Genomic DNA, 26,609 nt, shown 5'->3' with positions numbered 1-26,609 from the left:
ATAAGTATTACAAAAATGTTTGAACAAAAAGGCATTACATCATGTGGTCTGTGTTAAATGATAATGACAGAAAAATGTGAAGAACTTTTCAAAAAAGCATTTAAGTTAGACTAATAGTTGAAACGTTTGTGTTAAAGTATTGCTTTTCTTTTGTTAAAGTACGAAACAGGTTAGTTGCAATATAAGCAACCACTGCATTATAATATGACATTCATCCGTTTATTTGGTTAAGAGTGATGCTGTTGCTTTGTTCCCAGCAGCTATAAGTTAGAGATTACTAAGCCTGAACCTTGAGGTTTGACCTGAACTTTAAATCGCATAAGATGTCATTCAGGTTGAAAATACCAAATGCTAACGGTAGCTTGTTTCTGAACACTTTCACGGTACTAAAAGAGATTCATAGACACATCTTTCAGTAATGATTATTGAATGTATTAAAGCTAACTAGGTTTTGACTTTATATCTCCTTAGATTTACTTTACTTTATCATCGTATTGTCAGAGAAGGTTTTTCAACCATGTGACAATATTTTCACATTATTGAATGGTTAACTTATATTTTTAGTATGTTTTTAATATATATATATATATATATAGTAAGATTTGGGCAATTGGTTAGGCGGCAAATTAGGTGCTGAATATCTTCGTAAGTAAATGTGTTTTTACTAATCTCTTCTTAACATATAGTCTTACAGAATTATTGTAATAAAATAGTTTTATTAACTGACAAAATATCAGGAGTATAGACCCCTTTCCTTGATTTTTATTTGAATGGAGTTTAAATGTGACGACGATGAAGGTGGCGGCATGGGTGAAGGAATCCTTTTCGAACGAAGTTTTCTGAATTCGTTGAAATTGAGAAAAGAATTGCTCTTATACGTGTGTTATCTATAAAACTCACTCCGTTCGCCGCGTTTCGCGCACTAACTGCATTCCTTCTAACTATATTTTATGTTTCTAGTAAACATGTTCAGCACCCAGAAGCAGATTGCTCATGTGCGCTTCGGCTTCTTAGAGCTTTTTATATATATTTGTGTAGAGTAAAATACACAATACCGTGTATTTTAGCCTATTTCACGATGTTGGAATAACATATTAGTAGAAAGATTAGGATATTAGTTTTGACACTCAAATCGTGATCTGCAGATCGCGAGATCGAACCCCTCACCGGACATGCTAGCCCTTTCAGCTGTGAGGACTTTATAATGTATCGGTCAATCCCACTATTCGTTAGTACTGAGTAACCCAAGGGTTGGCAGTGTGTAGTGTTGTCTTACTGCCTTCACTCTATATAGTATATCACTTCAAAATTAGGAACAGCTAGCGCAGATAGTCCTCTAGTAGCTTTGTTCGAAAGTAAACAAACAAGCTAGTTCATTTTCATTCCTACAGAGTAATTGGAATATCTATTTACAAAAGTTTGTTTTTCTCGTTAGTCCAGTTTATATTAATTTCTTTCTAACGAAATTAATAAATTAACTATAGTATTTTTACTCTCAGTACTCAAAATACACATTGCTTAATATGTAACTAAACTGTAATGACATCTACGTTAACAAATGTAGCTAATCTTTTATTATACATATGTTGTTAGATAACTTTTAGCCTACGTAATGGCACCTAGGCAGTAACTCCTGTAGTCTCGCCTTGTGTGTGATTCTGCTCAAATTAGGAGTCTCGCACAAATCGTAACTCGAATTTGATTTGATAAATTTGGCTTTCAGACTTGCATAATGTAACCTACATTGGGTCAAGCTAAAAAGGGAGCCTTCTTCTTGAGAGTTTTCAGACATGATTTCTTTCGTAGGAAGGCACAAAAATGATGTTTTATTGACTTATAAAAGCATTGTATTTACACCTAAGGATGCTCAGCCATTGATCGTTACTTAAACACAAGAAACACTGGTGCTGCACCTGTGGTCATCTTAAGATTTACTTGTCACGACTAAATACTAAACCAATGTTTGATACTTTTCACTGTGATATAGGTCCAGCTTATCTCTCTTTGGTTAACTTGTGTTCAGGGTTACTGACGAGGAGTGGAATTCTCTGAAACTAGTATGACCCAATAACACACGTTGATCAAAACCTAGATTAAACTGGACCTCCCTTGAAATTAGACTTCGAGATTAAAAACTTTTCGGAATACTAAGTTTATTTATGTTACAACTAAATACTCACAGATATACTTAATAGAATGGTTAAACATGCTTTGTCTAGTATAATGTGAAATGTAGTATTTTATTTGTTTTTTACTCGGATATATGCTACAAAATGGCAACGAATCCCTATCACCAGTAACGTAAATATTTATTATATATTCACTTATACATTTACATCTAACATGAAAAAATGTGAATTGTATGCAATCCTCTCTACCGACCTAAATAATAGTATACAATAATCTACTTCATCTACTATCCAAATAAGCGCAATCAGCTCTGGTATGTAGGCCCTCCACTTACATTTCTTTATTTCATTTACAACTCTACACTTCCTTGATATAATTTCACAGTAAACTGTAAGGCGAGGGTCTTTCTGATATAACAAGGTATTTAAGGAATCCTGGGTAAAGGAAAACATTTTGAACATTTCGCTTTCAAATAACGTTTTTTTATGTTTTTATCTAACTACTCCGAAGCCTATACAAACAGTATAATTTTGTCTTCAGTTTTAAGAAAAGTTGTTAGTGATAAAGAACGATATAGTTTTAATTTTATTAATTAGTTTAAAGATCAATCACAACTTAAAATATTCCTTTATTTCAGTAATGGAAGTAAGGTCACAACTTACATTCCTAACCTTATTTTGGATTTAAACATTCTGGAATAATGGACCTTTTTGAGAATGGCGAAAGCTTTAATATTTCAACCTAGATCGTAATCGTAGAATATAACAATATTGGGTTTAATAATAAGCTGACTAATAACAGGAATTTCCTTAAAAATACAGCATTTATACTAAGAATAATTTTTAACAACTTCCCGAGCTAAGATAATAAAGATGATGACCTTTAAATGGAAGTACGCCAAATGCTTAAGGGTTAAAGAACCTAAATAGTTTATCAATGAAGTTTAAAGCAGCTTATTGATAAGCAATATCATCACAATCACAATACATTTGTGGAACAGTATATGAGAATACTATGAACAACACTTTCGTTTGCAGTATAATCATACCTATGAAATACTTATATATTCATGACACTGAACAAAATCGAAACTTCTTACTTCAGGAGATATGTAGCGATTGATAACTCAAGCTTGTCGTAATGCCAATACTAACAACTTGTTTGTACTCATATACTAAATAATACGAAACTGAACTGCAATCTTTACAAACGAACAATACAAATATGAAGGCTAAACATTCAGAGGCATTACTACAGTTCAAGAGATGAAGGCAGTCACGTATAACCAAAGATTAGAACGACCACTCTCAAACTATGAGATTTAAGTCATTTCCAAACCTTACATTTGTTCCTTCTGTTTATTTGACGGGGAAATTATTCATATTATTCCTGGTTCAGTTAGTCAGGGAAGGATTCGTTCATTTTCATTCAATATGAAAAATAAAATATTGGAAAAATTTAAGTGTAATTCATCATAAAGTATGCGCGAACTAACCGTGCTACAAAATTCTAATTGTTAAATAAACTTTTGTGAATCTATTCTTTAAGCCATTTTCGCTAGAGTACACATAAAAATTAAACTAAGTCTTTTATGTTCCTTGAAGGCGAACAATATTTTTGTTTTGCAGTCGATAGCGACTTAGTTACTAGCGTGCCGGTCTATGGACCTTACGTAGATGCTGTTTACTAATTGCCTTCTCTTTTGTATATCAGTTCAAATTAGGGTCGTTTATCACAGATAGACCTTGAGTAGCTTTGTACATATGTACGAAAACAAACAAACATTATTCACCACGTCTCATAATTAGTTCAAATTATTTAAAATAAGTTTAACTATACACTTCAAAGTCGAAAACCTTTTCAATTTTTGAGAGCCTTTGTTTAATAAGATGCTGTACCACCGGAGCTTAATAAAGCAATGCACAATTTCAGCACAAAGACTTCCTTCCAAGATTGCTTGATCTTCCTTTATTTTTCTTCCTCTGAAACCCGGCACAATATACATAAGATTTCTGCTCCTTGTTTGTTTGTTTGTGGAATTTCGTGCAAAGCTATCTAAGGGCTATCTGAAATTATAGACTAGAGGAAAAGCTGCTAGTCAACACCACCCATCACCAATTCTTGGGCTACTCTTTACCAACGAATGGTGGAATTGACTGCACATTATAACACCCCCACGGCTGAAAAGTTCTGCAACGGGATGACCAGAAATGAAGATGAAGAAAAGTCAAAAGAAAACACTAATCTTCCAACTATTTTTGGAGATACTTAATAAGTTGCTTAGAGTTATTTGCTAAATTCGTTCATAAGACTACATTAGCAATATAAATACATATGTAATGATTACAGTTTTTCTGTATGATCCGCTAAGCATTATTTGTTTTTATCTTTGCGAAACACCTCCTCTTCCTCCTGCGATGTTAACACTGATAAGCTATACGTATCTCGCACGAGGGAAACTAACTCATCCGTCAACAAGATGGGTATCGAGATAACGAATACTGCTGACTACAGCGACGTTAGCCTTAAGAATGAGAAGATTCTTTTCTTTCGTAGATAACCAGTCTCTCATTTTATGGTTCAGGTTTACGAGGCAAAGGAGACACGCCATTTCTCGAACACTATCAATAAAGTATGGTCAGTCTTTCGTTCTATGTGCGAGTTTAGTGTCGAACGCTAATACAACCTGATTTATTAAGAAGGCATACCTACTAGCCCTGCAATAAAAAGTTTTTCGTTGCGAAACATTAAGTAATCGCCTAAGCTTATCCTCTTTTTTAAATGAACAAAGAATATAAAAATATAACCTTATCCATTCGATTTAGAAACGCCTTTTTCTGATTCAAATGACAACTATAAATGTCTGAGTAAAAGTAAAAATAAAATCACTGAAAAAGAAATTAAACTGTTTAATAAATTTTCTTAGCTATCGAACACTATAATTCTTAAGAACTTGTGCTAAAATTACTGATGATTTGTTAGGGAAAGTCAATGAAAAAATATTTGTAATCAAACCAATGGAAAAGAATATCTTACCACAATAATGTAATTCCAAACGTTAAAAGAGTACAGTACACTAAAGAACTTAACATTTAGTGGACTGAGAAATCATAGAGTAACATTGTTGACCTTCTCTTTCTAATAGTTTTTGTTTTTAGCTTATTACAGATTTTAACAAAACTTTCAAAAATTTGTGTTTTTAATGCTTTAAAAATCCCTAACTAAAAATCTATTTAGTCTTAGATATTAAAAATTTGTGTTTTTAATGCTTTAGAAATACCGAACTAAAAATCTACCTAGTCTTGGATACTGCGTTAATACTAATTTTAAAAATAATCATATTAGGATGGTAATTTTGGCTTCGTAGCCTTCATTAGGCTAACTCTAACAAAAACTTAAAGCAAATTTATTAGAAATATTATATTGGACCTAAAGGTACGCCCCCCAGTGGCACAGCGGAATGTCTGCGGACTTACAACGCTGGAAACCGGGTTTCAAAACCCGTGGTGGGCAAAGCACAGTTAACCCATTATGCAGCTTTGTCCTTAAATTCAATACAAACGAATCTAAAGGTACAATGCGTAAGCCATATGAATTACGTGTAAGCAAAACTTCATGCCAAAACAATCATCAGTTTCAGTTACCTATTTATGTTGTAGTAAGAGACCGCAAGTATGGGGTGTCACGTACTGAGCTGTAAAATTTGATAATATACACCTAATGAACTGTGCCTGTTGATTATAACGACTGTAAAAATTCTGGGCTAGCTTCAAGTCAGTCACTACTGATATATATATATTCCCCCACGTACAAGAAGAACTATGATTCTTGATAGCCTCTTTTGAATCCCTGAAGAAACAACCTAGTTGGTTATTTAGCTTTTGCTTACTGCACCAACAGTGAATACTTGAATGATACTCCTTTCCATTCTATTTCAACTTAACTACATTTTATTAAATTAAAAATCTGATAGAAAAGAGTACGAAAGTAACACTAAGTAACCATGATGGAAGCCATTTTTGCCTAATCTTTGGCAAACTGGCAACGTACGGTAAGGTGGGCGGAGAATGTCTGACTACCCAGAATATAAACAATGTAATATACAAAACTTAAAAGTTTCACCTGTCATCACTTGAGCTTAAAACTGACAAATTCTAATGATTTGTGGAAAAGTAAAAATAAAATAAAAATCATGACTTATGTTAACAATTAAACAGTTGAACTTTATTTGCACAAAGTCAATTTTTTTTTCATAAACATTTAATACTGATGAAGTCTAATAATACATCTAGTATACCAGCTGTGTCAAAATACCTTGTAACATAAGTAGTAACTTCAGTCATTTTAAGATCATAGACAGGGCAGGAGTTAACAATACATGTTAATGACACCGTTAAGATTTTATTACAGTTCATGGGAAAGCATGTGCCTCGTTCGTTTCATGTAAAGAAAGAGGAGTTTCATAGGATAAAATAAAGCTAATTTCGCTTTAATAATGTATATATCATGCGTTTTTGCTTATTTGTAGTATAAAATTCAGCATTAAATGTGCCCCCCCCCCAAAAAAAAATGTGAAGTATACTTTAGTGATAATATTATTTTTTCGTTATAGCAGATTAAATGTGTGACGGAACTGGTTGTTTATTGTATACATCAGACAAATATTTTAACGAAATACATATTCACGTTGATTCAACACAAAATAAAAATATATCATGCCTCTGAAACTTCGTCTACTTTAAAAAGAAATAGAGTTTACTTTTTGAACAATTAGCCTTGTTTTCTTTAATGGATCAGATAGTTCTATAGACAAGAAACGGACTGATTATCTTGGTGTTGTTATCGAATATTATAGAGGATGCATAAATTTATAGGTCTTCGGAAAGCATGTTTACTGTAGCTGTAAAATGTATACCAGTCTTTTTCTTTACAGGTTCAGGACATTTTACTTACCTGGTCATCATGAGTTCTCAGATGATCTTTAAGCGCCCAAACAAACTTACATTCATTAGAATGACATCATCTGGTTTGTAGTTCAATCTGTTGTTTCTAAAGTCTGATCAATTTTAACATTGAAAAAATACACGCAAGTGAGGTAAATAGACTTGCATAATTGACATTTAAACATAAAAAACCATAAAAAAAAATAGGCGGACAATCAGATCTTAATAATATTTGAAAAGCAGAAATATTACAGAGAGTAATCTGCTTTTAATCGACTAAGACATAGAATTTGTTTTGTTTGCTTGAATTTGTTGTAGCTTTCAAGTTCTGAAAACAAAAATCATGTTCAGCAAAAATATAATTTACCACGGCACCAACAGAAAACGTAATCTATAGTTGAAACAAAAATACTTTTTCATTACATAAAATCGTAATTCAAGAAAAACTCAGTAAATTAGTTTTCTTCTTATCGCTAAAGCTGTGCCACTTGTTGGAAGCGCATAAGAGATCCAGCTTCTTCACGGATGTACAAAGTTAGACTGGTTTCGTAAAATCTAGCTTCTTCACGGATGTACAAAGTTAGACTGGTTTCGTAAAATCCCGCTTCTTCACGGATGTACAAAGTTAGACTGGTTTCGTAAAATCCCGCTTCTTCACGGATGTACAAAGTTAGACTGGTTTTGTAAAATCCCACTTCTCTACAGCAGCTGATTTTCTCTCATTTCTGTAGTTGCAACTTGTTAATTTCTTTGACTAGCAACATAACCTTGTTACTCAAGTAAAAAATGGCAAGTCTAACTGTGAAATTCAAATTTTTATAATAGAAAAGTTCAAAATCATTAGATAATGTTAATTGTATATGTATTAAGATGAATGATTTGAAATGGTAAATGACACCCGAGATGGGGAATATTTTCTTTTCTAAAAGAAAAAAAAAAAATTCTAGTTAGGATTTTTTTTTCAAAATTTGTGAAACGAAATTGATCATTAAAGAATGTTACTTTTACAAATTTTTACAAGTCAGAGGTATTTCAGAAGAAAAATGGAACTCGTGACAACGATTTGTGCCAAAGAGCTGCTGTTCAATTAATGAACTACAGTCCATACTCGATCATATTAGTTGTTTGTTTGTTTGTTTTTAATTATGCACAAAGCTACACAAGGGCTATCTGTGCTCTGCCCACCACGAGTATCGAAACCCGGTTTCTAGCGTTGTAAGTCCGCAGACATACCGCTGTGCCACTGGGGGGCCGATCATATTAGGGTTTCCGATTTCTGGTATATACATATATGTGTAACACAGGCATGTATAAGTCATTTTTTTCTCTGAATAATCATTGTATATATTACAATTAAATGAATCTCAGTAATCCAATCAAAAATGCGCGAATCATACATAAATCATGATCCTTTAACAAATAATATTCAAAGTACATACAACAGAAAATGCATTTACACAGAAGAAAACAGAATAGATAGGTCGGTTATCCTTTGTTCTTCTATTACACAGACTTCAGCGTTTTTTAGATAAAGAATACTTTCAGTATTTCCGATCACTACACGTGTTCCTAAGGTCCCTGTAAGTCTGTTATAACTCAAGACACACTGGACGGCCCACCCTAATCTTCCTGTTATATGTTTTGAAGATAGGGCGGCTTACTTCTCACTTCAGCTGAGGTGAATACCGAGTAGGTTTTTTTTTTTTTGACAACAGTAATATAATAGAATCTTCCTTGTGCACGTTACATCATTACTTCAGTTTGGAAACAAAGCATATTACCAGTATCGTCATGTTCTAGGAATTTTACAAAATTTTCTACCATTGAATACTCATATATAGCATGTCACACTTCTATATTAAAGTTGAATGCAAAATCATGTACATGAAAAAAAAAAAATGTGCAAATAACACAAAATATTTGTGACAGATGTGAGATTATGATAAACTGTAGAGGAGGAATATATAATGAGTAAGTAAGATATTCATAGACTATTATATTTTTCTATATATATATATACATATAACTGTACAGGTGTTATAACCATTTAGTAGGACACTGTGTTTGAACATCTACAGAAGATACATGAAAGTAAATAATGTGGTGAAAGAAATATTACTACATTTATAACAAAAAGCAGCACAAAACCAAGGTAATATGTTCCATTAATGTTGGAGAATCTTGATTAACCATTATGACACAATTATATGTTTTCTTTTTGTTTTGTTTCCTATAGCTTACTGATCTTGGCCCTCCGATAGCTAAACAGCAACATTGCAGGCTTATAACCCTATAAATCGGGGTTCGATATCTGCGGTAGGCACAGCGCAGGTAGCGAACTTTGTAGTTTTGCACATAAAACAAATTAAAAAATACTAATCTAGTTTTGCTGCTGTGACTATCGTGTCTGGACTGTGAATCTGAGGGTTCATGGTTCTTGGCACTCCCCACTTTGGGGCTGGGTGCCTATAAAAGTGTTGGTTAAATCCAATTCTTCAGTCAGATAAGAGTAGCCCAACAGTTGGTAGTGGATGATGTTGATTAGCTGCCTTCACTCTATTCTATAAGTTCAAAATTAGGGATCACTCTGCGCAGATAGCCCTTGTGTAACGTTTTGCTAAATGTCGAAAGATTTGTTTTTCTTGTAAGTTTAAAAATCTTCCACCAAGTTCTTTATAAAGGAGGCTAGTGCATTTGTAAACATAAAATGTAGTTAATGTACTTAATGTTTCATAATTGCATTTGAGTTTACTTTGTTCAGAGTGTGTGAAGATTTCGATTCCCTTTTTTTCGACAATCCAGGAACATCACAACTGAAATTGCAACTTTGGTGTAATAATCATCAATTTCCAAAACTGGAGGAATAAAATCTATGCAAACATATTTATATCGACGGAACAATATAGCTTCCACTTCTCTCTGGGATGAACATCAATTAACGACCCAAATTTAGGATTTTCATGGTTCGACATATAAAGTGTAATAATTTAACATCAACTGAGTCCCAACAGAAACCATTATCCGAAATTCTGAATAGAAACGCACAGCCAGTCTAGCGTTTGTTTTTCTCATGCAGAGAATAAAACCTGTAACTTCAAAATATAGATATAATTTCTATATCTTTTCAATTTTAAGTGCCCGAGTATTCTTAGGAAAAGTTGCTAATACTATAATGAGATATACAGAGGGTTGGATACTTAATATTAAAACGATTTTGAAAAACATATGTCAGAATTACATTTTGACATCGTTTGACGTGTCGTAGATAGTGTGATACCAAAAAAAAAAAAATACAATTTTTGGGGAAAATATATAACAGCCCTTTCCGACGCAAAATATACATATTCTCAGCGGTATTTAGAGTGAAGATTTAATAATTTCGAAGGCCAGAATATCCATCTACTTAAGAGCATTACAAAACAAAGAACCATCAGAAAGAAACCTGCAACAAGCCGCGATAAGAAAAGTGCAAAGTTTTGTAACAAGTGAGAATTCACCAATGCAAAGGTCAGTGGAAGAAGTCGTTTACTTATTCGAGGCAGCAATACGCAGCATTATCAAGAAGGATCTCTGTCTGAACACGAGGCCAACAAAGTATGAGCTCACTAAGATAAGGCTTACAGTCATACTTTTCGTTTAACTGTCGCATACCCCAAGCATCTGGAGAATGAAACGGGTATTATTGCTGTTCCACACAAAGGGCATACTAGTAAAGTCGCTATATAGATGTATCGCCTATGTATTTCTGTGCGATCGGACAGTTGAACTAGTTTGGAATACGTGGATTATGGAAAGCATATAGGAAGGAGTGATGTGCATTGGATAAGACAACCTTATGGCGAATCCTTGTGCGATGGATACTACGCTGCGTTGCTACTGTTTTGATCCACGGTCGTCAGAGAGCATAATCGGACGTGGCGACTTGGATTGTAACGACATGGTGAGGCTCCAAGATCATTTAATATAACGCACTCTATTCTCTATACGTTTTGATAGCTGCTATTAATGCATATCATCATATCCAAATACTTAAAAATAAAAATATATATTGAGCCATATATTTAAAATAATTCTGCAGACTATGAATATTAAAATACTCAAAAAATTGAACTGAAGATTTATGTGATTAATTATACGTATGGATAATTAAGAGACCGGAGAATAACTGTATATTTTAACATATGGAGCTATCTAGAATGAAGAAATATAATATCCTTGTGATAAAGGTCGGCGTTGAATGTGTTTGAAAAAGAGCTATTTGTATATATTTTTACTTTAACTTATCGCGTTCTTATTGTAATATATCAAACCATATCGACTGAATTTGGTTCGCTAAGTGGTCAAAAATCACAAATTTTCTCTGAGTAATATGTATTTAACTTTCCAAACTAAACGTCACCTCACGGATATCAAAACCCCGTTTGATCACATTATCATCACCAGTTGAGACAACGGAAGCAATTCTACCAACGGAGTTAAAAAACCGGGTTTCGATACCTGTGGTGAGCACAGCATAAGTAGCCTGTTGTGTAGCTTGTGCTTAACTACAAACAAACAAACTATTTACTTCGATTGAGGTACTTTATAGTCAATCCAGAAACCAGACTATCACAATGTGGTTATTTTGGTGGTAAATACACTTGAAATGTAGCACACGAAGAAACTACGTGAACACAAATTTTTATAGTTTAGAATATTTTCTCATACATTTTGCTGATATAAGAACACACACACACACCAAAAAAAAAAAAACGTTGCTTTAACCATGTGTATAAAAAATCGACTAATAATTCATTTTTCATATCTAAGTGAATGAATACTAGTATTGGTTGTTAAGTACGTTTTAAAACTATTTGGTATAGATTTATCTATCAGATAATATGATTGTTATACTATTTATATGTATATACTTGTTGATGTTTGTGTGTATATAGCTATTTAAGAACTGGTATGTCTTAGACCTAACCTTGATGTGTTGTTAAGCAAGCATCAAAAAGGACTAGATTCATATTCCTGTAAAATATTTATTGATCACGTGGTTAGCTGATAAATAGGCTGAAATAATTACATATTTATATTCTGTACTCTCTATTTTCAAAAATAATCCAAAATACACCCTTACATAGATAAGTGAGATATGATATTATATAAATAATTTTGACCAACTTTTAAGCTGTTTTATAATAACACACATTTCAGTAATCTTTGTATTGATGTTGTTCTACACAAAAATGTATATCCAAAAACTGTTATTATTTTTAATGCGAATTGTATTTAGTAGTATCATGTCCTTCACTTATGTATTAAAAACCAAAGGGACTGTATTTTATAGTGTGGTGAAAACCGACAAAAAAGAAACAATGTTACAATAATCAAGGAGATCATTCAACCCACAGTATATCAATAATCAAGGAGATCATTCAACCCACAGTATATCAATAATCAAGGAGATCATTCAACCCACAGTATATCAAGTCTAACTGCAAAGTCTAATGGGGATCTATATAGAGTGGGAATGTATTCCTAACGAAATATCGCATTACGACTATAAATATTTAAACACTTTATTCACATTGGATCGATACAGTTTTCAAATTAGAAAAATGCGTAGAAACATTTGCTGTATATTCTTACTGAAAGCCAACATATATTTAGTGTAAAGTGCTTAAAACTATACTTTCAGCCCTTTGGTGATATTTTATCACACACTTTAATTTAAAACCTGCTTATCTTATGTCTAATATAACGTCCGAGTATGGAAAAAAATGTACGACAGAATGAAAGTATAATTTATATATACACATGAGCTAAAATAGCAGCTACGATGCTAAGAACTTATCGCAAAAAAACTAAAATTAAAATACGTTGCTGCTAGGTGGTTTCGTCAAACCTGTTTTTTATTAGACTTTGCACAAGTCTTTATCGCTAGCAAAGGTTATTATTCTGTAAAAATACTAGCATTTGTTGACAGAGTTCGCTTAGTTAGTTGCCTACCGTATGTATATTAGCTATATGCATGATTAGGCTCTTCATTAAATATGAAGCCTAAACTACTATTCGATTCCTCATTTATCACTGAGTTATACAGGTTTTGTCGTGTCTCTTCTGTCGTAAATGTACCTATTAATCACCTTAGGTACGTCTATAAACAATTGTATCCAACGAATGGACGTTTAAAGGTATCCGAATAATGATATATGTTCCACTAGGAATCGTAATGAATTAAGTGCTTATCAATTTATAATTATTTCCCTCTGAACTAATTAAAAACACTATATGAGCTTAAATTCTGGTAACATGGCATTGCAACTTTGATCGTCTACGAAATTTATAATACTGAACCATTAAGTTTTCAACCATTTTTATCTAAAGGCATATTTCCATCGTGCTTTATAAGACTCGCTTGTGTCATTCTGCATATATGTCTGTAAGTTTAATATAAAATCATTCTTTACCAAGTAACCAAAGTTGGTATTTAACAACGTGGAAAGCTTTTGTTTCATTACACATAATTATCACCGAAAAATGGCTAAAATCATTATTACAATAAACATATATTGCCTGGCTGGATGCCTTCTATAAAACAGCCTGTTTGTTGTTAAGCACAAAACTGTTCATTGAGCTATTTGTGCCGTACCAACTATGTAACTAAGTTGAACGTTATAAGCTCTCAAGCTTAAGACTGACACACCGAGGGGCCTATAAATTCGAGATAAATTTTGAGATTACAAATTCATAGTTAAGAACTAGAAGGTTTCTCGGACCTTTAAATTTTGTAATTTTTTTGTTATGTTAGTGGTTACTTAAACTTCAAGTGTGATTTTAACACATTCTATCTATGCATTGAATGATGGAAGAAATACAAACACGATTCCAAAATGAAGGCCAGTTATTAAAGTAACGAAACACAATACAGACATTTAACACAAGTAAAAAATCATGTAGGTCATAAGAAGTGCACGTACTTCTTATTTATTTTATTTTGTGACATAATTTACACATTTTCAAACACCACCAAGGAAGATCTGCCAAAAACAGGTTTGTTTTTGCAGGTTTTTTATGCTTCAACTAGTTTCATACATTGTTCTTATATAAAGATACTTATTGAGGTTTGACTGCATGAAATTTCAACTGGTGAAAACATGAGGTATTTTCTAAAGGATAACATTATAAAAAGTTTTTATTTTACTTGAAGTTAGAATCATATGTTGCTAAAGCTGCTTAACTAAGATGACACTGGATCTTAGTGATACTGAAATTTCTATTGCCTGTTATACTGAAATAAAATCCGTTCAACGATTTTCAATTTGGTTCCTCTTTCCAAAAGTAGCTGCGACATCAATACTCCTGATAGCAAACGTCATCACAACCATTTATTTTTTTATCCAATATCGTTGCACTATATAGATTTTTACTTCTTTAGTAATACGGTCATTATTAAAGCAAGTTTCAAGATTTCTTCTCACAAGCGTTATATGCCACGGATTCCATTAACGGTGTACTACTGTATGTGAAAGAGTAAAGGTGATAGGAACAGTTGGCACACAACGCCTAGTTTAATAGCTAAGTAAACATAATACAAACGTACTGTGCTCCATGTTACTACTATAGGCTCATATTCTATGAAACTTCCCAATTTTGTCACACAAGTAAATAAATACGGTGGCCACTTGAAGACTGTTTCTTCAAATATTTTTTATGTTGGGGCCTGGTGTGACTTAGTGGTCAGAGCACTCGACTCGCAATCTGCAGATCACGGAATCAAATCCCATCACTAACCACGTTCATCTCTTCAGTCGTGGAACCTGATAATATGACGGTCAATCCCACTATTTGTTGGTAAAGGGTAGTCCAAGAGTTAGTAGTGGATGGTGTTGACTAGCTGTCTTCCCTTTAGTCTATCATTTCTAAATTAGGGATGGCTGGTGCAGATAGCCTTCAGGTCACTTTGCGCGAAATTTAAGCAAACAAACAATTTTGATGGTGAAATTATTTACATTGGATCAGAGAAACTGCATACCAAGTGTAACAACAAATAGAAAATTAGTCACTGTTAATTCTTAAGGTTAAAGAGGGTCCGCTGTTTGTAGTTATAAAGATTGATATGCACATCGCTTTACATTTTACAGATATCAAAGACTATTATAAGAAACGTGAAAAGGCTTACGTTTTCTTCTGAAGAGCCTAATAAAATTGATTTTATTTAGTGAAGTCTTAGGACTAAAAGGAAACTGATCAGACAAAGAAAACAGAAAGTATGTATAGGGAAATATAAGTGCTAGTGGACGAGTGTTTTATGAAATCATTACTCTCAGCGATGCATTAATAGTTCCAGAAATGCAGAAAACCTTGCAATTTACTTCAGGATTCCAAACGAATACTTGTACACTAGTATACGCACGTAAAAGGTTTAGAAATGTAAAAATATCGGTGTGTATAAAATGAACCTTAATACTGTAACCGAAGAGACTACGAGATATTCATCCTCTCAGGGCTGGCATAGAAACGTGTTCAAAAATACCTTATAAAGTTAATTAAATCCTAAACTAATCGAATGTATTTGTTTGAGCTAAACGTGTACAGACATGTTAAAGGGCAACCAATAAAACTGAGACGTAGCATTAAAGTAATTGAGATTGAAGTAAGCAAAGTACGAACCAAATTCACCATGATAGTACTTAATATTCAAAAGTAAAAGTATTTTAATCAAATTGTTTTATTAAATAAGTGTAAAACTGACACAATATATTATCTAATTTCGTATTTAACAAATTCAATACAAGAGATCGCTTCAAAGGGGTTCCATCCTGTAATGCAAGTCTGAATCTTTCCTCAAATTCCTCCAAGTCCTACCTTTTTATCGAGCTATAGCTACAAAGTACTTGAGTGTCATTGTGTTGAATGATATTTAATCATAAAATCACTACACAATTGCTAGTATATCACAGTAGCTCAGGAAAAATAGGTTTAACTCTCTAGTTTAACTCGCATCATTTGGTTATTTTGATAAATTGATATTAATAATTCAGTTTATCGTTCAGTGTTGTGAACTTCAACAACTCCATGTGCATGTTTTATCTGCACAACTCAACTCCCTCCTCACAAAGTATAAACAACTATCAAATGTGTTGATACACACATAGTTTTAAGATCAAACTCAGGGTAGTTTTATTCTAAACGATGTCTAACAGGATAATTAGAGTAGCTTAAACAAGTTCAGAAAAAAAAATGTGTTTTTCAGAGAGTTTCTCAAAACATAATAATTTAGTTCAATAAAAATGCTATGCCTAACACAGCTTAAAAAAAAACGAAATATAGATAGACCGAAGACTTTCTTTATGTTTTGTGCACTTGAGATATAAGTTTAAGAGTTGTTGTTTTTAAAAACTAATAGATGCTTTTTAATTAATTCCTGCCGAATAAAAAAAACATTAAATTTACTAGGGATACAAATTCAGTCTACCAAGCTGCAGAACTTTTGGTAAGGCTTTACTTTTTTAATTCATAATAGTGAATGATCCTACCGATATCGTGGGTGTTCCACTACAAACTTCTTATAAAAACTTTGGAAATACTCTCTAAACCTGATTGAAGTGACTGATGAATTTGTAGAGATAAATCCGGGACAAAAAATAATAACACTGTTTAGAAAGTTTTAATGAACACGTGTCCTTCTCATTCTTTAAATACAGATCATGTTTCTCGCTACACAAAGTTTAGCCACCCTGTCTGTATAGTTACGTTAAGACTCGCGATAATATAAATCAAAATATTTACTCATCACAACACGTGCATTACATTTTGTGTGTGTATTACTTTCAAAGTTTGGGGGAATGACAGATTTAAAGGCATTAAACAGTAGTAAGTTAAACGAAATTTATGGAGATGTATCAAAATATAATAAAAGATAAAATATTAAAAACATTGTATAAAATACTAGATGTTTAGTATTTCATAATCATTGATAACTTGTGTTAAATAATTATGTTTTTTGTGTTAAGCGGCTACTTTGAAGTGGATACAGTTTGTTTCGTAAACGTACATGTATCTGTGAAACAGTAAACATTTTAGAAAATAAGATATTAAAAACACTGTAGATAACGATCACATATTAGCTTGAAGAAGAAATATAAGTTTTAACATTTTACAGACACAGAGCTTATCATATATACCTCATAATATATGGTTTGATCGTGTGACATGCAAATGTTTATTTTACAGAACAAACTTATAACTTCTCGGAATTATACATTTTAAATTGCAATAAAACTGACACTCATTCTGTACGACAGATATATACACAGTTATAGATACCAGAATGTCCCTACTTAAAAATGCAGTAAACAAATACATTAGAATTTTAATTTCCTTAGAATAAAACAACAATTAAAGTAAAATTCATTTTAACTGTAACTCTAGTACTGCTTTAATACCAGTTATATTAAATTCAAATTTATCCCAGGTTTGGATTTGTTTCACGGCGAGCGAAGGCGAATATATAGAGAAAGTATATCTTGACCTATGTTGATATAATATGTTATAATGACAAAAAAAGGTACAATATTATCTTCTGTTAAATGCATCTCCTGTGTAAATAACTTATTCACGCTTGATAAGAAATAAGAGGTTGGAAATACATATACTTCATAATTCGAAAGTCAACATTTAACTATACATACATACGAAAACCTTATTCCCCTATTACCTAATAAGTTCACAGAAATATTGTACTTGTCTCATTATCTCATATATCACCACATACTTTACAATATAATATTATCTTTCAATCACAATAGCCTATATTAACGTAAATCATTTTATTATATACGAGTGTCTAGTAAACATGCCTAAACAGTAAATGTTTTATGTGTGGTTGATGTACAATATATATAGCAATATAAATCTAGTTCTATTATCATAAAATTTGTGGTTAGTCAATAGTATATTACTTATTATATAAAGCGTCATTCAATAGTCTTTAAACAGTAAGACACTTCACCTATGGTGGCCATAGTGCTCGTGCATGGAGCGTATAAGCAGTGAAACTATTGCGAATTGAAAACATCTATCATGACATTGGTATACACTGGTATGGAAGTTTCTAACATGGTTTCAAAATAACTATAAAAGGCAAGATGTAAGTTTACAACGTTTTCTTTTTAAGATAAAGAAGGTGAAATAAGAATTATAACGTGTTAAAGTGAATCATACGACAATCAGTATGTTTGGTGACAAGAACAACGTGACACTTTTCATTTTTGCTCGATGTCTTGTAACACGTGAGTTGAAGAATACATTAAAACAAACCAGGTGCCATGGTTCTGTATATCTCCACCACATGTGATTGTACGTTTGTAATATTAAACTGGTAAAGTTATTTTTTATATTTATGGGAAAGCTACTAAGGTTATCAACCGGCGTACCCAATTTTAAACTACTGACCAGAGAGAGAGCAGACCTACCACCCATCATCCATAATATGGAACTGAATGTCACTCTTATAATGCACTCACAGCTTAAAGTACGAGGAAGATTTTGTAGTATCGCACAGATTTTAACCCAGTTTACAAGCCAGAGCTCTAACCACGCGGTAAAAGAATAATATCTAAAATAATTAAAACTTTAAAGTATATATTTTTATTCCATATATATAAAATGATATTAACTTTCAACAACTGTGGTATATCGTCCTCTTTGTTACACTTGACAAATCTAATATTCCTAACACATATGACCTTTATTTTCAAAGTCAACATTGGGTGGCCGTTCTTTGAAGATAAGTTTATTAGAAAATTAGAGAGTTGTTGATTTTTTTGTCTGTTGTTTCTGTTCTGAATTTTAACATTGTAAATTATCAGAGACTAAACAATGAAATATTACTATTTTCTTCGGTTACAAATACACCAAGTTAAGTGCTGTCTGTGTAATGTCTCTCTGAAATATACATATGTTAATTATTACATAAGTTCCTAATAATCGCATGCTTACATCACTATAAGGCCTTTGCTGTATATATTATAAGGTTTTAAAGTTAAGTAAAATGTTGAGTTTCTCGGACTTTTACACAGAACACGATCTGTATTAAAAAATGGCTGCGTAATAACGTCACAACAATATTGATAAAACACAACCAAAGATTTATTTCAATATAAGGCCCACGACTTTAAGACCTTTGCATTTAGATGTTCCATGAGTCACTTGTTATACAGATCATAGCACTTTTGTGAATTTAGGCTAATTGATAAACTTTTATGTTAATTATGACCTGTGACTTACACCATGAAATAATGGCAAATGCTTTAAAATAGTACTACAACAAAATAACGGTGTTATCATGAAGTACACAGCCAAATGATAACTGCAACAAAGTGCATAAATATCTAATATTTTTGCTAAATCAGAAAGTAGTTTAAGTGTGTATGATGGCTGCTATCAAACGTTGAGTAACAGTAAAGTTTAAGAAGCTATATTATGAGTATAATATAATTGTTTAAACAATGCATTAAAAATAAAGTATAATGACCTTATTTTAAACAATATGTATACAAATCATGCGGGTTGCAACTAACCTGTTCCAAGTCTACGTCCCATGTTATCTGGGTATACCGCCGTGTGCTGTTGTATGCTGCTATCGCAGAGACCCCAGCTGCCAACCTCTGGCCGGAAGTAAGAGCCTGATAGCGATGTAATCCCGTTGTGCCGAGAGAAATCCGAGTGATCGGTCTGCGCTACGGCGAGAGGAGCAGCCATCGCTGAACTAGGCACTCCGTAGTTAGTCGCGAGTTGATAGTGATCGGTCGGTGGCCCAGGGGAGGTCCACATGGTTTGCCCGGTCGCCTGGGTTGGCTGGACGTTCATGTACTGGACGGGCAACATGGTCACAGCAGTAGGTGTAGAGGGATACATTGTCGGAGTCAGGTTCGAAGCGTAGGGCTCACCGTGAGCGCCGTAGCTGAATCCTACAGAGGAAGGGCCAAACTTACTCCCCATTTGTAAGACGTCTCGGGTAACATAGGGCTGCGAAGAACCATAGGTAGGACTACTGGCTGCGCTATAGGCCACTGGAGCCATGCTGGTAAAGGGACTGACCATCGCCAAACTGGACTCTCCGCCAGCGCTGCTTAAAGTCTGGTACTGCAGCTCGCGTTCTCCGCCACCAGGGAGCGCATCAGTGCCGTCTAGAGGCAGTGTTGTAGAGACGGCTACGGCAATAGGGGGCGGAGGCCCAACAGGCACCACGGTAACTGTCGAAAACTGATTGGCTGATTCCGGCTGATTGGCGTCTGGAATCGGAGAGACGGCAGAAGAATAGATGAGCGGTGGAGGTGGCGGGGCTGGACTGACCGTAGGGGTGTGCCCGTGTGTACTTGACTGAAGCTCTTTGGACTCAGCCAGACCTTGTTCTTGACCAGTGTTGTCCATGTCCGCTAAACGTAAAAAACTCAAATATTTTATTCCAGCCAAATAACTTCGTGAAATATGTATATAAGATATATTCCTCAGCTATACGAAAAACTGCTAAGAATGTTATTGTTGTATTATACAAGAACAAAAATGACTCTATTTTTGATAGGAAAAACTCAAATATACATTTATATACAATGAATTATGAAATTTAAAATGCATTATTATGTTTTCTATACGAATATATAAGCAAACAATTACTTTGAATTATTTCTTTGAACAATAACACAATCATTTACAGAGCATTTTTTACTGACTATAATTTACCATGATTCTTGTAAAAAATGAAAGAAAGCGTTAGATGTAATTGAAAATTATATTCAGATGAATATACATCATAAAGTCGAACTAGTAGTTATTCAGATCTTCTTGTACAGTAGGCAGACGGGAAATCATAAACTCTGAAATAACAAGTATTTATGAACATAACATGCATTCGTCAAAATTAATCATTAAGACTAACGAATATCAAACATAGAAAATTCCTCTTAATCAGTGAAAGCTTTGTGTATGATTATATCAGCATTTCATTCCTAAGTAAAATATATTAAGAGGGACGTGAAAAATGATAATAACAACATAAAAGATGAACTCCAGGCAGAAAACTCCTATAAGTTTAAAAAATAACTAAATGTTTCAGAGTGTATTGGCAGTCTATATCCGCGCTAACATCCCTCTCGGTATTTATTTTTTACGTGTAAATCTGTTTATAAAGTTTTACAAAAGTAATTTCAATGTATTAAATTGAAACCACACAATAAACGCCAAAATTACTTGTGTTTGAATATTTTGTCCATTCATACACCAGAAGCATTATATTGTGATTTAAAGCAATTTTGTAGCAAATTAGACTATATTAGTGTTTAACTTATGAAGTACGAGCCCCCCAGTGACATAGCGGTATGTCTGCTGACTTAGAACGCTAGAAACCGGGGTTCGATACCCGTGGTGGGCAGAGCACAGATAGCTCTTGTGTAGCTTTGTGCATAATTAAAAACAAACATGAAGTACGAATAACTTTGATATTTGATTCTTCGAAATAAAGAGAGAATTATGTTTTATTAAATATTCAAGAAATAGTTCAGGAAAAGGTATGACGGATTAGATAAATAATCCGTCTTTTACAATTTAAAAACTCTGTAAATCAACGAAACATTTTTTTCCTTCCTTTCCTATGGGTCAGCGGTAACTCTGAGGACTTATAACGGTAAAAATCGTGTTTCTATAACTTTGTTGGGCAGAGAAAAAATAGCCCGTTGTGTAGCTTTGAGCTTAACAATAAATAAACATATTTTAAAGATCTCAGACATCATTGTCGTCATTATTAGATTGGAAATGTGCTTCTATATGAAGGCCGAAAATAATGTAACTTAGATTACATCAGTGTAGGTTATGTAGAATTCACTATAAGTTGTTAGACTATCGTAAACACGGGAAAATGCCTTGATAGTACCATTTAAGCTCTAATAACATGAAGTTCGTCGTTTATTTTACACACTTACGCTGTGATTGTTTTATGAGTAGAAAATGGCTTACAGCTTTATTTGACAAAATTGTTTATAGATTGAGGAGGAATTTCAATAGATAGGTCATGGTTCCTCATTTTTGGTGTTTTTTTTTCTTTGTTATAATAAATTAATACTCATATAAGTTGTTAACTTAATTATATACCTTGTCAAATTAATTTCTCACCCTGTTAAAGTGTAATGGTAACGTTGGTGTGCCACATGACTGATATCGTCGTAGGCTGGATTGAAATAACCAAAAAGTAACTTTTGTATTTTGAACAATCTTAGGATCTTTTGAAATGTATTTATGCATATTACGAAACGTGCAAATATTCCAGATTTATCTACTTTTCAGAAATCTCAAAACAACTCCAAAATTAAGCCTGAGAATAAGAAATGTTACAGTTACATAATCATGTTTCAAGATCTGCGAAATGTGAAATAATCTTGGTATAGTATTAGAAAAGATGTTTTGGTAGATATATAGTTCAATGGATATAACAGTAAAATGTGGTTGACATATTATTATACGCTTGTTTTATTTTCACTCGGAAATTCTTATTTTTAATACACAGGCATACATTGTTCAGTCTGTCAGTGCATGGATGGCTTTCTGAACAAGAAAAAACAATACATAAATCTCTCCTTGCGACCAAGATCATTGAGCAGTATTCGGTTTTCTAGTATAACTTGCACATTTACATTCTTATTTCGAATATTGTTATGCATCTACATAGCTTTCTATTTTACTAAAGATACCAGTGACTCAGCGATACGTCTGGAAGTTTATAACTCCAAAAATAAGGTTTTGATACCCACGATGGGCCAAGTACAGATAACCCACTGTGTAGTTTTGTGCTTAACAAAAAACAAACTAACTAGAGATACCACTTTTTTACAATGTGCATGCGTATATACTATTCTAATGTCCATGTTCATTTGGTACAAAAAAAAGATCCCAGTAACAAATACTAAACAAAACTTATTGTGCTTATAAAACATTGAGAAACAATTTAATGGAATCATTTGAAATGATCTATCATTTTATATAATGAGAAATTTGTTTTAATATTAAATCTTCTTCGTTTTATATACAACTGATTGATGCAATGAAAGTGAAAAGTAAATAATTCTGATTAAATAGCTCTGCGGTGGCTCAGCGGCAAGTCTATGGGCTAATAACGCTAAAAATCGAGTTTCAATAGTCGCGTTGGGCACAGCACAGATACCCAATTGTATAGCTTTGTGTTTAACAACAAACAAACTGATTGAAAACGAGTTTTCCTTGTTTAAAAAAAAAAGCTGTCTGTTTCTCTCTCTCTCTTTTTTTATCGGCACTTTTATCTTGAAATATCAAGAGTGAATTATTGTATCACAATTGAACGTGTGAAATACAGTGCAGGATTTCACCAGGTATTCTTTTACAGTATCCCTTCATATTGTTGAAAAACATTCTTACAGTGAATCTCGTAAGATATTGTTTACATTTACACCGAAGATGAAACTGTAGATTTACATTTAGGAATAGGTTTATTCTTAACTGTTATAAATACAAGTTAACTGCAGATGTATTTTTTCCCACATTCGTCTTAATTTCTTCATTGAGGTCCGAAATCAGAGGTGTGTAAAAATAGCATCTCAGATCTATCTTTTGTCTCCCGTAGATCAGCGTCCAATAAGCTTTTAGTTAAATACCAGAGCACATCAGTTGGGTTAGACGATCAGAGGCAAGAGATCCTACGACATGCTATTTACATCTTCAATATAGTACTTTATTTTGCTTATACATCTGCAGTTATCTACTTTTTTATATAACAATTTTTAGGTCTATTGGTTTTACCAATTCTTCGCCGTCTTTTACGATATTGTACTACATAAGTATGTATATTTTCATAGAAGCTTTGTCTCTCATCGTTCAGCCCAACTGATGAGTGCTAGTAATGAGCTAAAAGCTTACTGGGCAGTGACTTGTGCGAGACAGAATAGAGATTTGAAATGGTATTTATAATACATCTCTGATTTCAAGCCCAACTGGACAAATAAAGAGAACATCTGAAATTACTTGTTTTCTAATAATTTTTAGGCCTACTGATTTTCCAATATTTCGTCGACTTTTGGCGTTTAAACCGTAATTTTTTATTCTTAACTGTGATAATCAGCAAAACATCTTAAAACTAAGGTAAACATTTTAAAATGGAGTTTGAATATTGGTATTTTATTTATTTGATCTTTCTTTCTCAAGTGAACATAAAGAATATGTAGCAAACATCAATAATAAAAACACTGATATACAAGCACTTGCTGAATTAACGTTTTTATTATTCTCAAAATATTTCAGTGCAGGTAGTTCGCTACACTAAAAGTTTGAAACTTATATAATATCATCCATCTCTAATACAAATAAAAAAGCAGAGAGTAACTCATTAAATATCATGTTGAAAAGTTAAGTTCCCACTGTTTTTCTAATTTCATGATGCGACATTTTCAATCTTCTGCAGAGCTATAATCAATCCACCTTAATGTTGACTGCCAACAGAAGCAGTACTAAAAATCACCCAGCTTGTCGTTAGAGCCATTACTGCTTAGCACACAGTAACTGACAACTTTATTAACATTATGGTTATATTCTGAAGAAGGATTTAAACCCTCGATTTTGATTACGGAATGCATATTTTAGCCAACTATATTATACCCTCGACTTTCGCTTCACAAGGACGGAATTTAGCAAGACTCTTGTGCTTTTTTCTTTCTAACTTTATGAATTAAATTGTTTGATTTTCTGCAAATCTCAGATTATTTCATCTTTATTCCAGATGGCCAATGGACAAAAACATTGAACATTTTCCAACGTGCTACAACAAGCTCTACTACACGGCATGCGGTAATTGAAAGCCATCTCTTAATAACAATATTAGATATTTGTTTATTATTAAGAGCAAAGTTACACAATGAACTATCTGTGCTTTACCCATTGCGGGTATCGAAACACAATTTTTAGCGTTACAAAACCTTAGACCTACCGCTGAACCACAGGGGGACATTACGTTAAACATGCCTAGTACCTTACAGCAAAAAAAAGGAGAGTTTTTATAAATTAATTTTGCCTGCCAGATTTCTATTCGTGCGTACTGTTTTCTCTTATGTTGGGTCATAGTTATAATTAACCCTCAGTCAATGTGTTCTTCAAAAAAGATTATCATGCTTTTATGCATTAAAATGTATTTGAATATATTTTTTGAATCTCATACATATGCAAGGCGCCTTTTAGAGAAATATGTAGATTTAGACAGATAATTAATAACATTTATTTTAATTATACTGATGTTTCTTTTTTATTAATTTTGTGAAATTATAATGACATCAGGAAAAACGAAGATAATAATTGCACATAAAATAATGTCAACTACATATTTACATTTTCACCAAAAAAAATTTTTAGACGTACAAAAATCGAGCATTTCTTTCCAGAATTGCTGCTACTTTTTAGTTCTTTTCACTCCTTTGATTTTTATTTTGGAGAACTGAGAGTATGAAAACATATTCATTTGAGTACATAACTCTGAAAACATATTCTGTATAATGCTATCAAGTCATCAATGCATTCAAAAACAATCAACAATTCCTCGTCAATCAGCGCTCTTCTTTCAAACTCTTTATCTTCGATGTACGATTGAAGTGAGAGAACCAGAGATGAAATGTACTTTGTATGCGCATCCTCACCTGTCTGGTAAACCAAACACACAGCAGCTTCTGTAAAGAAAATCTTCATTATAGTGATTGCCTTACATTACATAATTTTTTATGCAGTTCCCCTATTTTGCAAACAGTTTCCGTGTAAATCAAACATTTTTCTTTTTAATTACAGGGTACGAGAAAACATGCACAACTATTATGTATATAAACATAATTTGATCGAACTTGAGTTAAGAACTGATCTGCTAAAATAACACTTTTTTATAAAAATGTTCGGTGTGTTAAATACTATATTGAATCCTAATTTTTTATATATAAGGCTTAAAATTTGAAGAAAGGTACTTAATGAATTTATATTTTGAATTACAAAAACTAATCTCCTTATGCTATTAGCATCGTTCTTTTATTCAGTTATTATTTTAATCATCTATGCATTTTTTAAATTTTAAGTAATACATAAAATCTTCTAAATTCTTGTTACATTAACTAGCAGGTAAATTACACTTAAAGAAATAACTGCAATAAAGTTTATCTAAAAGTTGTTTCACAAAATCGCAAGGTTATGTCACAAACATATCTAAAAAATGTAAATAACTATTTTTAATTTCCTCATAATGACAAGTCTTTTGTAAGAGTTTCATTTTTGCCAATTCGCTATTTGAATTTTTTTCTTTAAATAAAAGAGACAAAGACGTATTGTCTCACTTTCAAATAACTCACTTCTCTTCGCTATGGTTTATTGTTTCTATTAGAATCGATCTTGGAAATACCCATGGTTATGCTTCATATATATATATATATGTTTGTTTGTTTGTATTTGAATTTCGCGCTAAGCTACACGAGGGCTATCTGCGCTAGCCGTCCCTTATTT

The 26,609-nt window shown here is 32.7% G+C and overlaps 1 protein-coding gene across 2 annotated transcripts in view; it reads right to left on the bottom strand.

The window, feature by feature from the left end:
- LOC111085938 (transcription factor GATA-4-like) overlaps window positions 1-26,609 on the bottom strand; it is an 80,473-nt gene that overhangs the window by 32,613 nt on the left and 21,251 nt on the right. For both annotated transcript variants that reach the window (XM_022386859.1, XM_022386854.1), the window contains exon 2: window positions 19,643-20,500. In XM_022386859.1, coding sequence (XP_022242567.1) covers window positions 19,643-20,495 — 853 coding nt within the window. In that variant the 5' untranslated portion in view covers window positions 20,496-20,500. The remainder of the gene's footprint in view (window positions 1-19,642; window positions 20,501-26,609) is intronic.

Source organism: Limulus polyphemus, unplaced genomic scaffold, assembly GCF_000517525.1.
Source record: "Limulus polyphemus unplaced genomic scaffold, Limulus_polyphemus-2.1.2 Scaffold31, whole genome shotgun sequence".
Classification (NCBI taxonomy): domain Eukaryota; kingdom Metazoa; phylum Arthropoda; class Merostomata; order Xiphosura; family Limulidae; genus Limulus; species Limulus polyphemus.
Note: the sequence above shows the minus strand (reverse complement) of the source record. Positions and strands in the feature narration are given on the sequence as shown.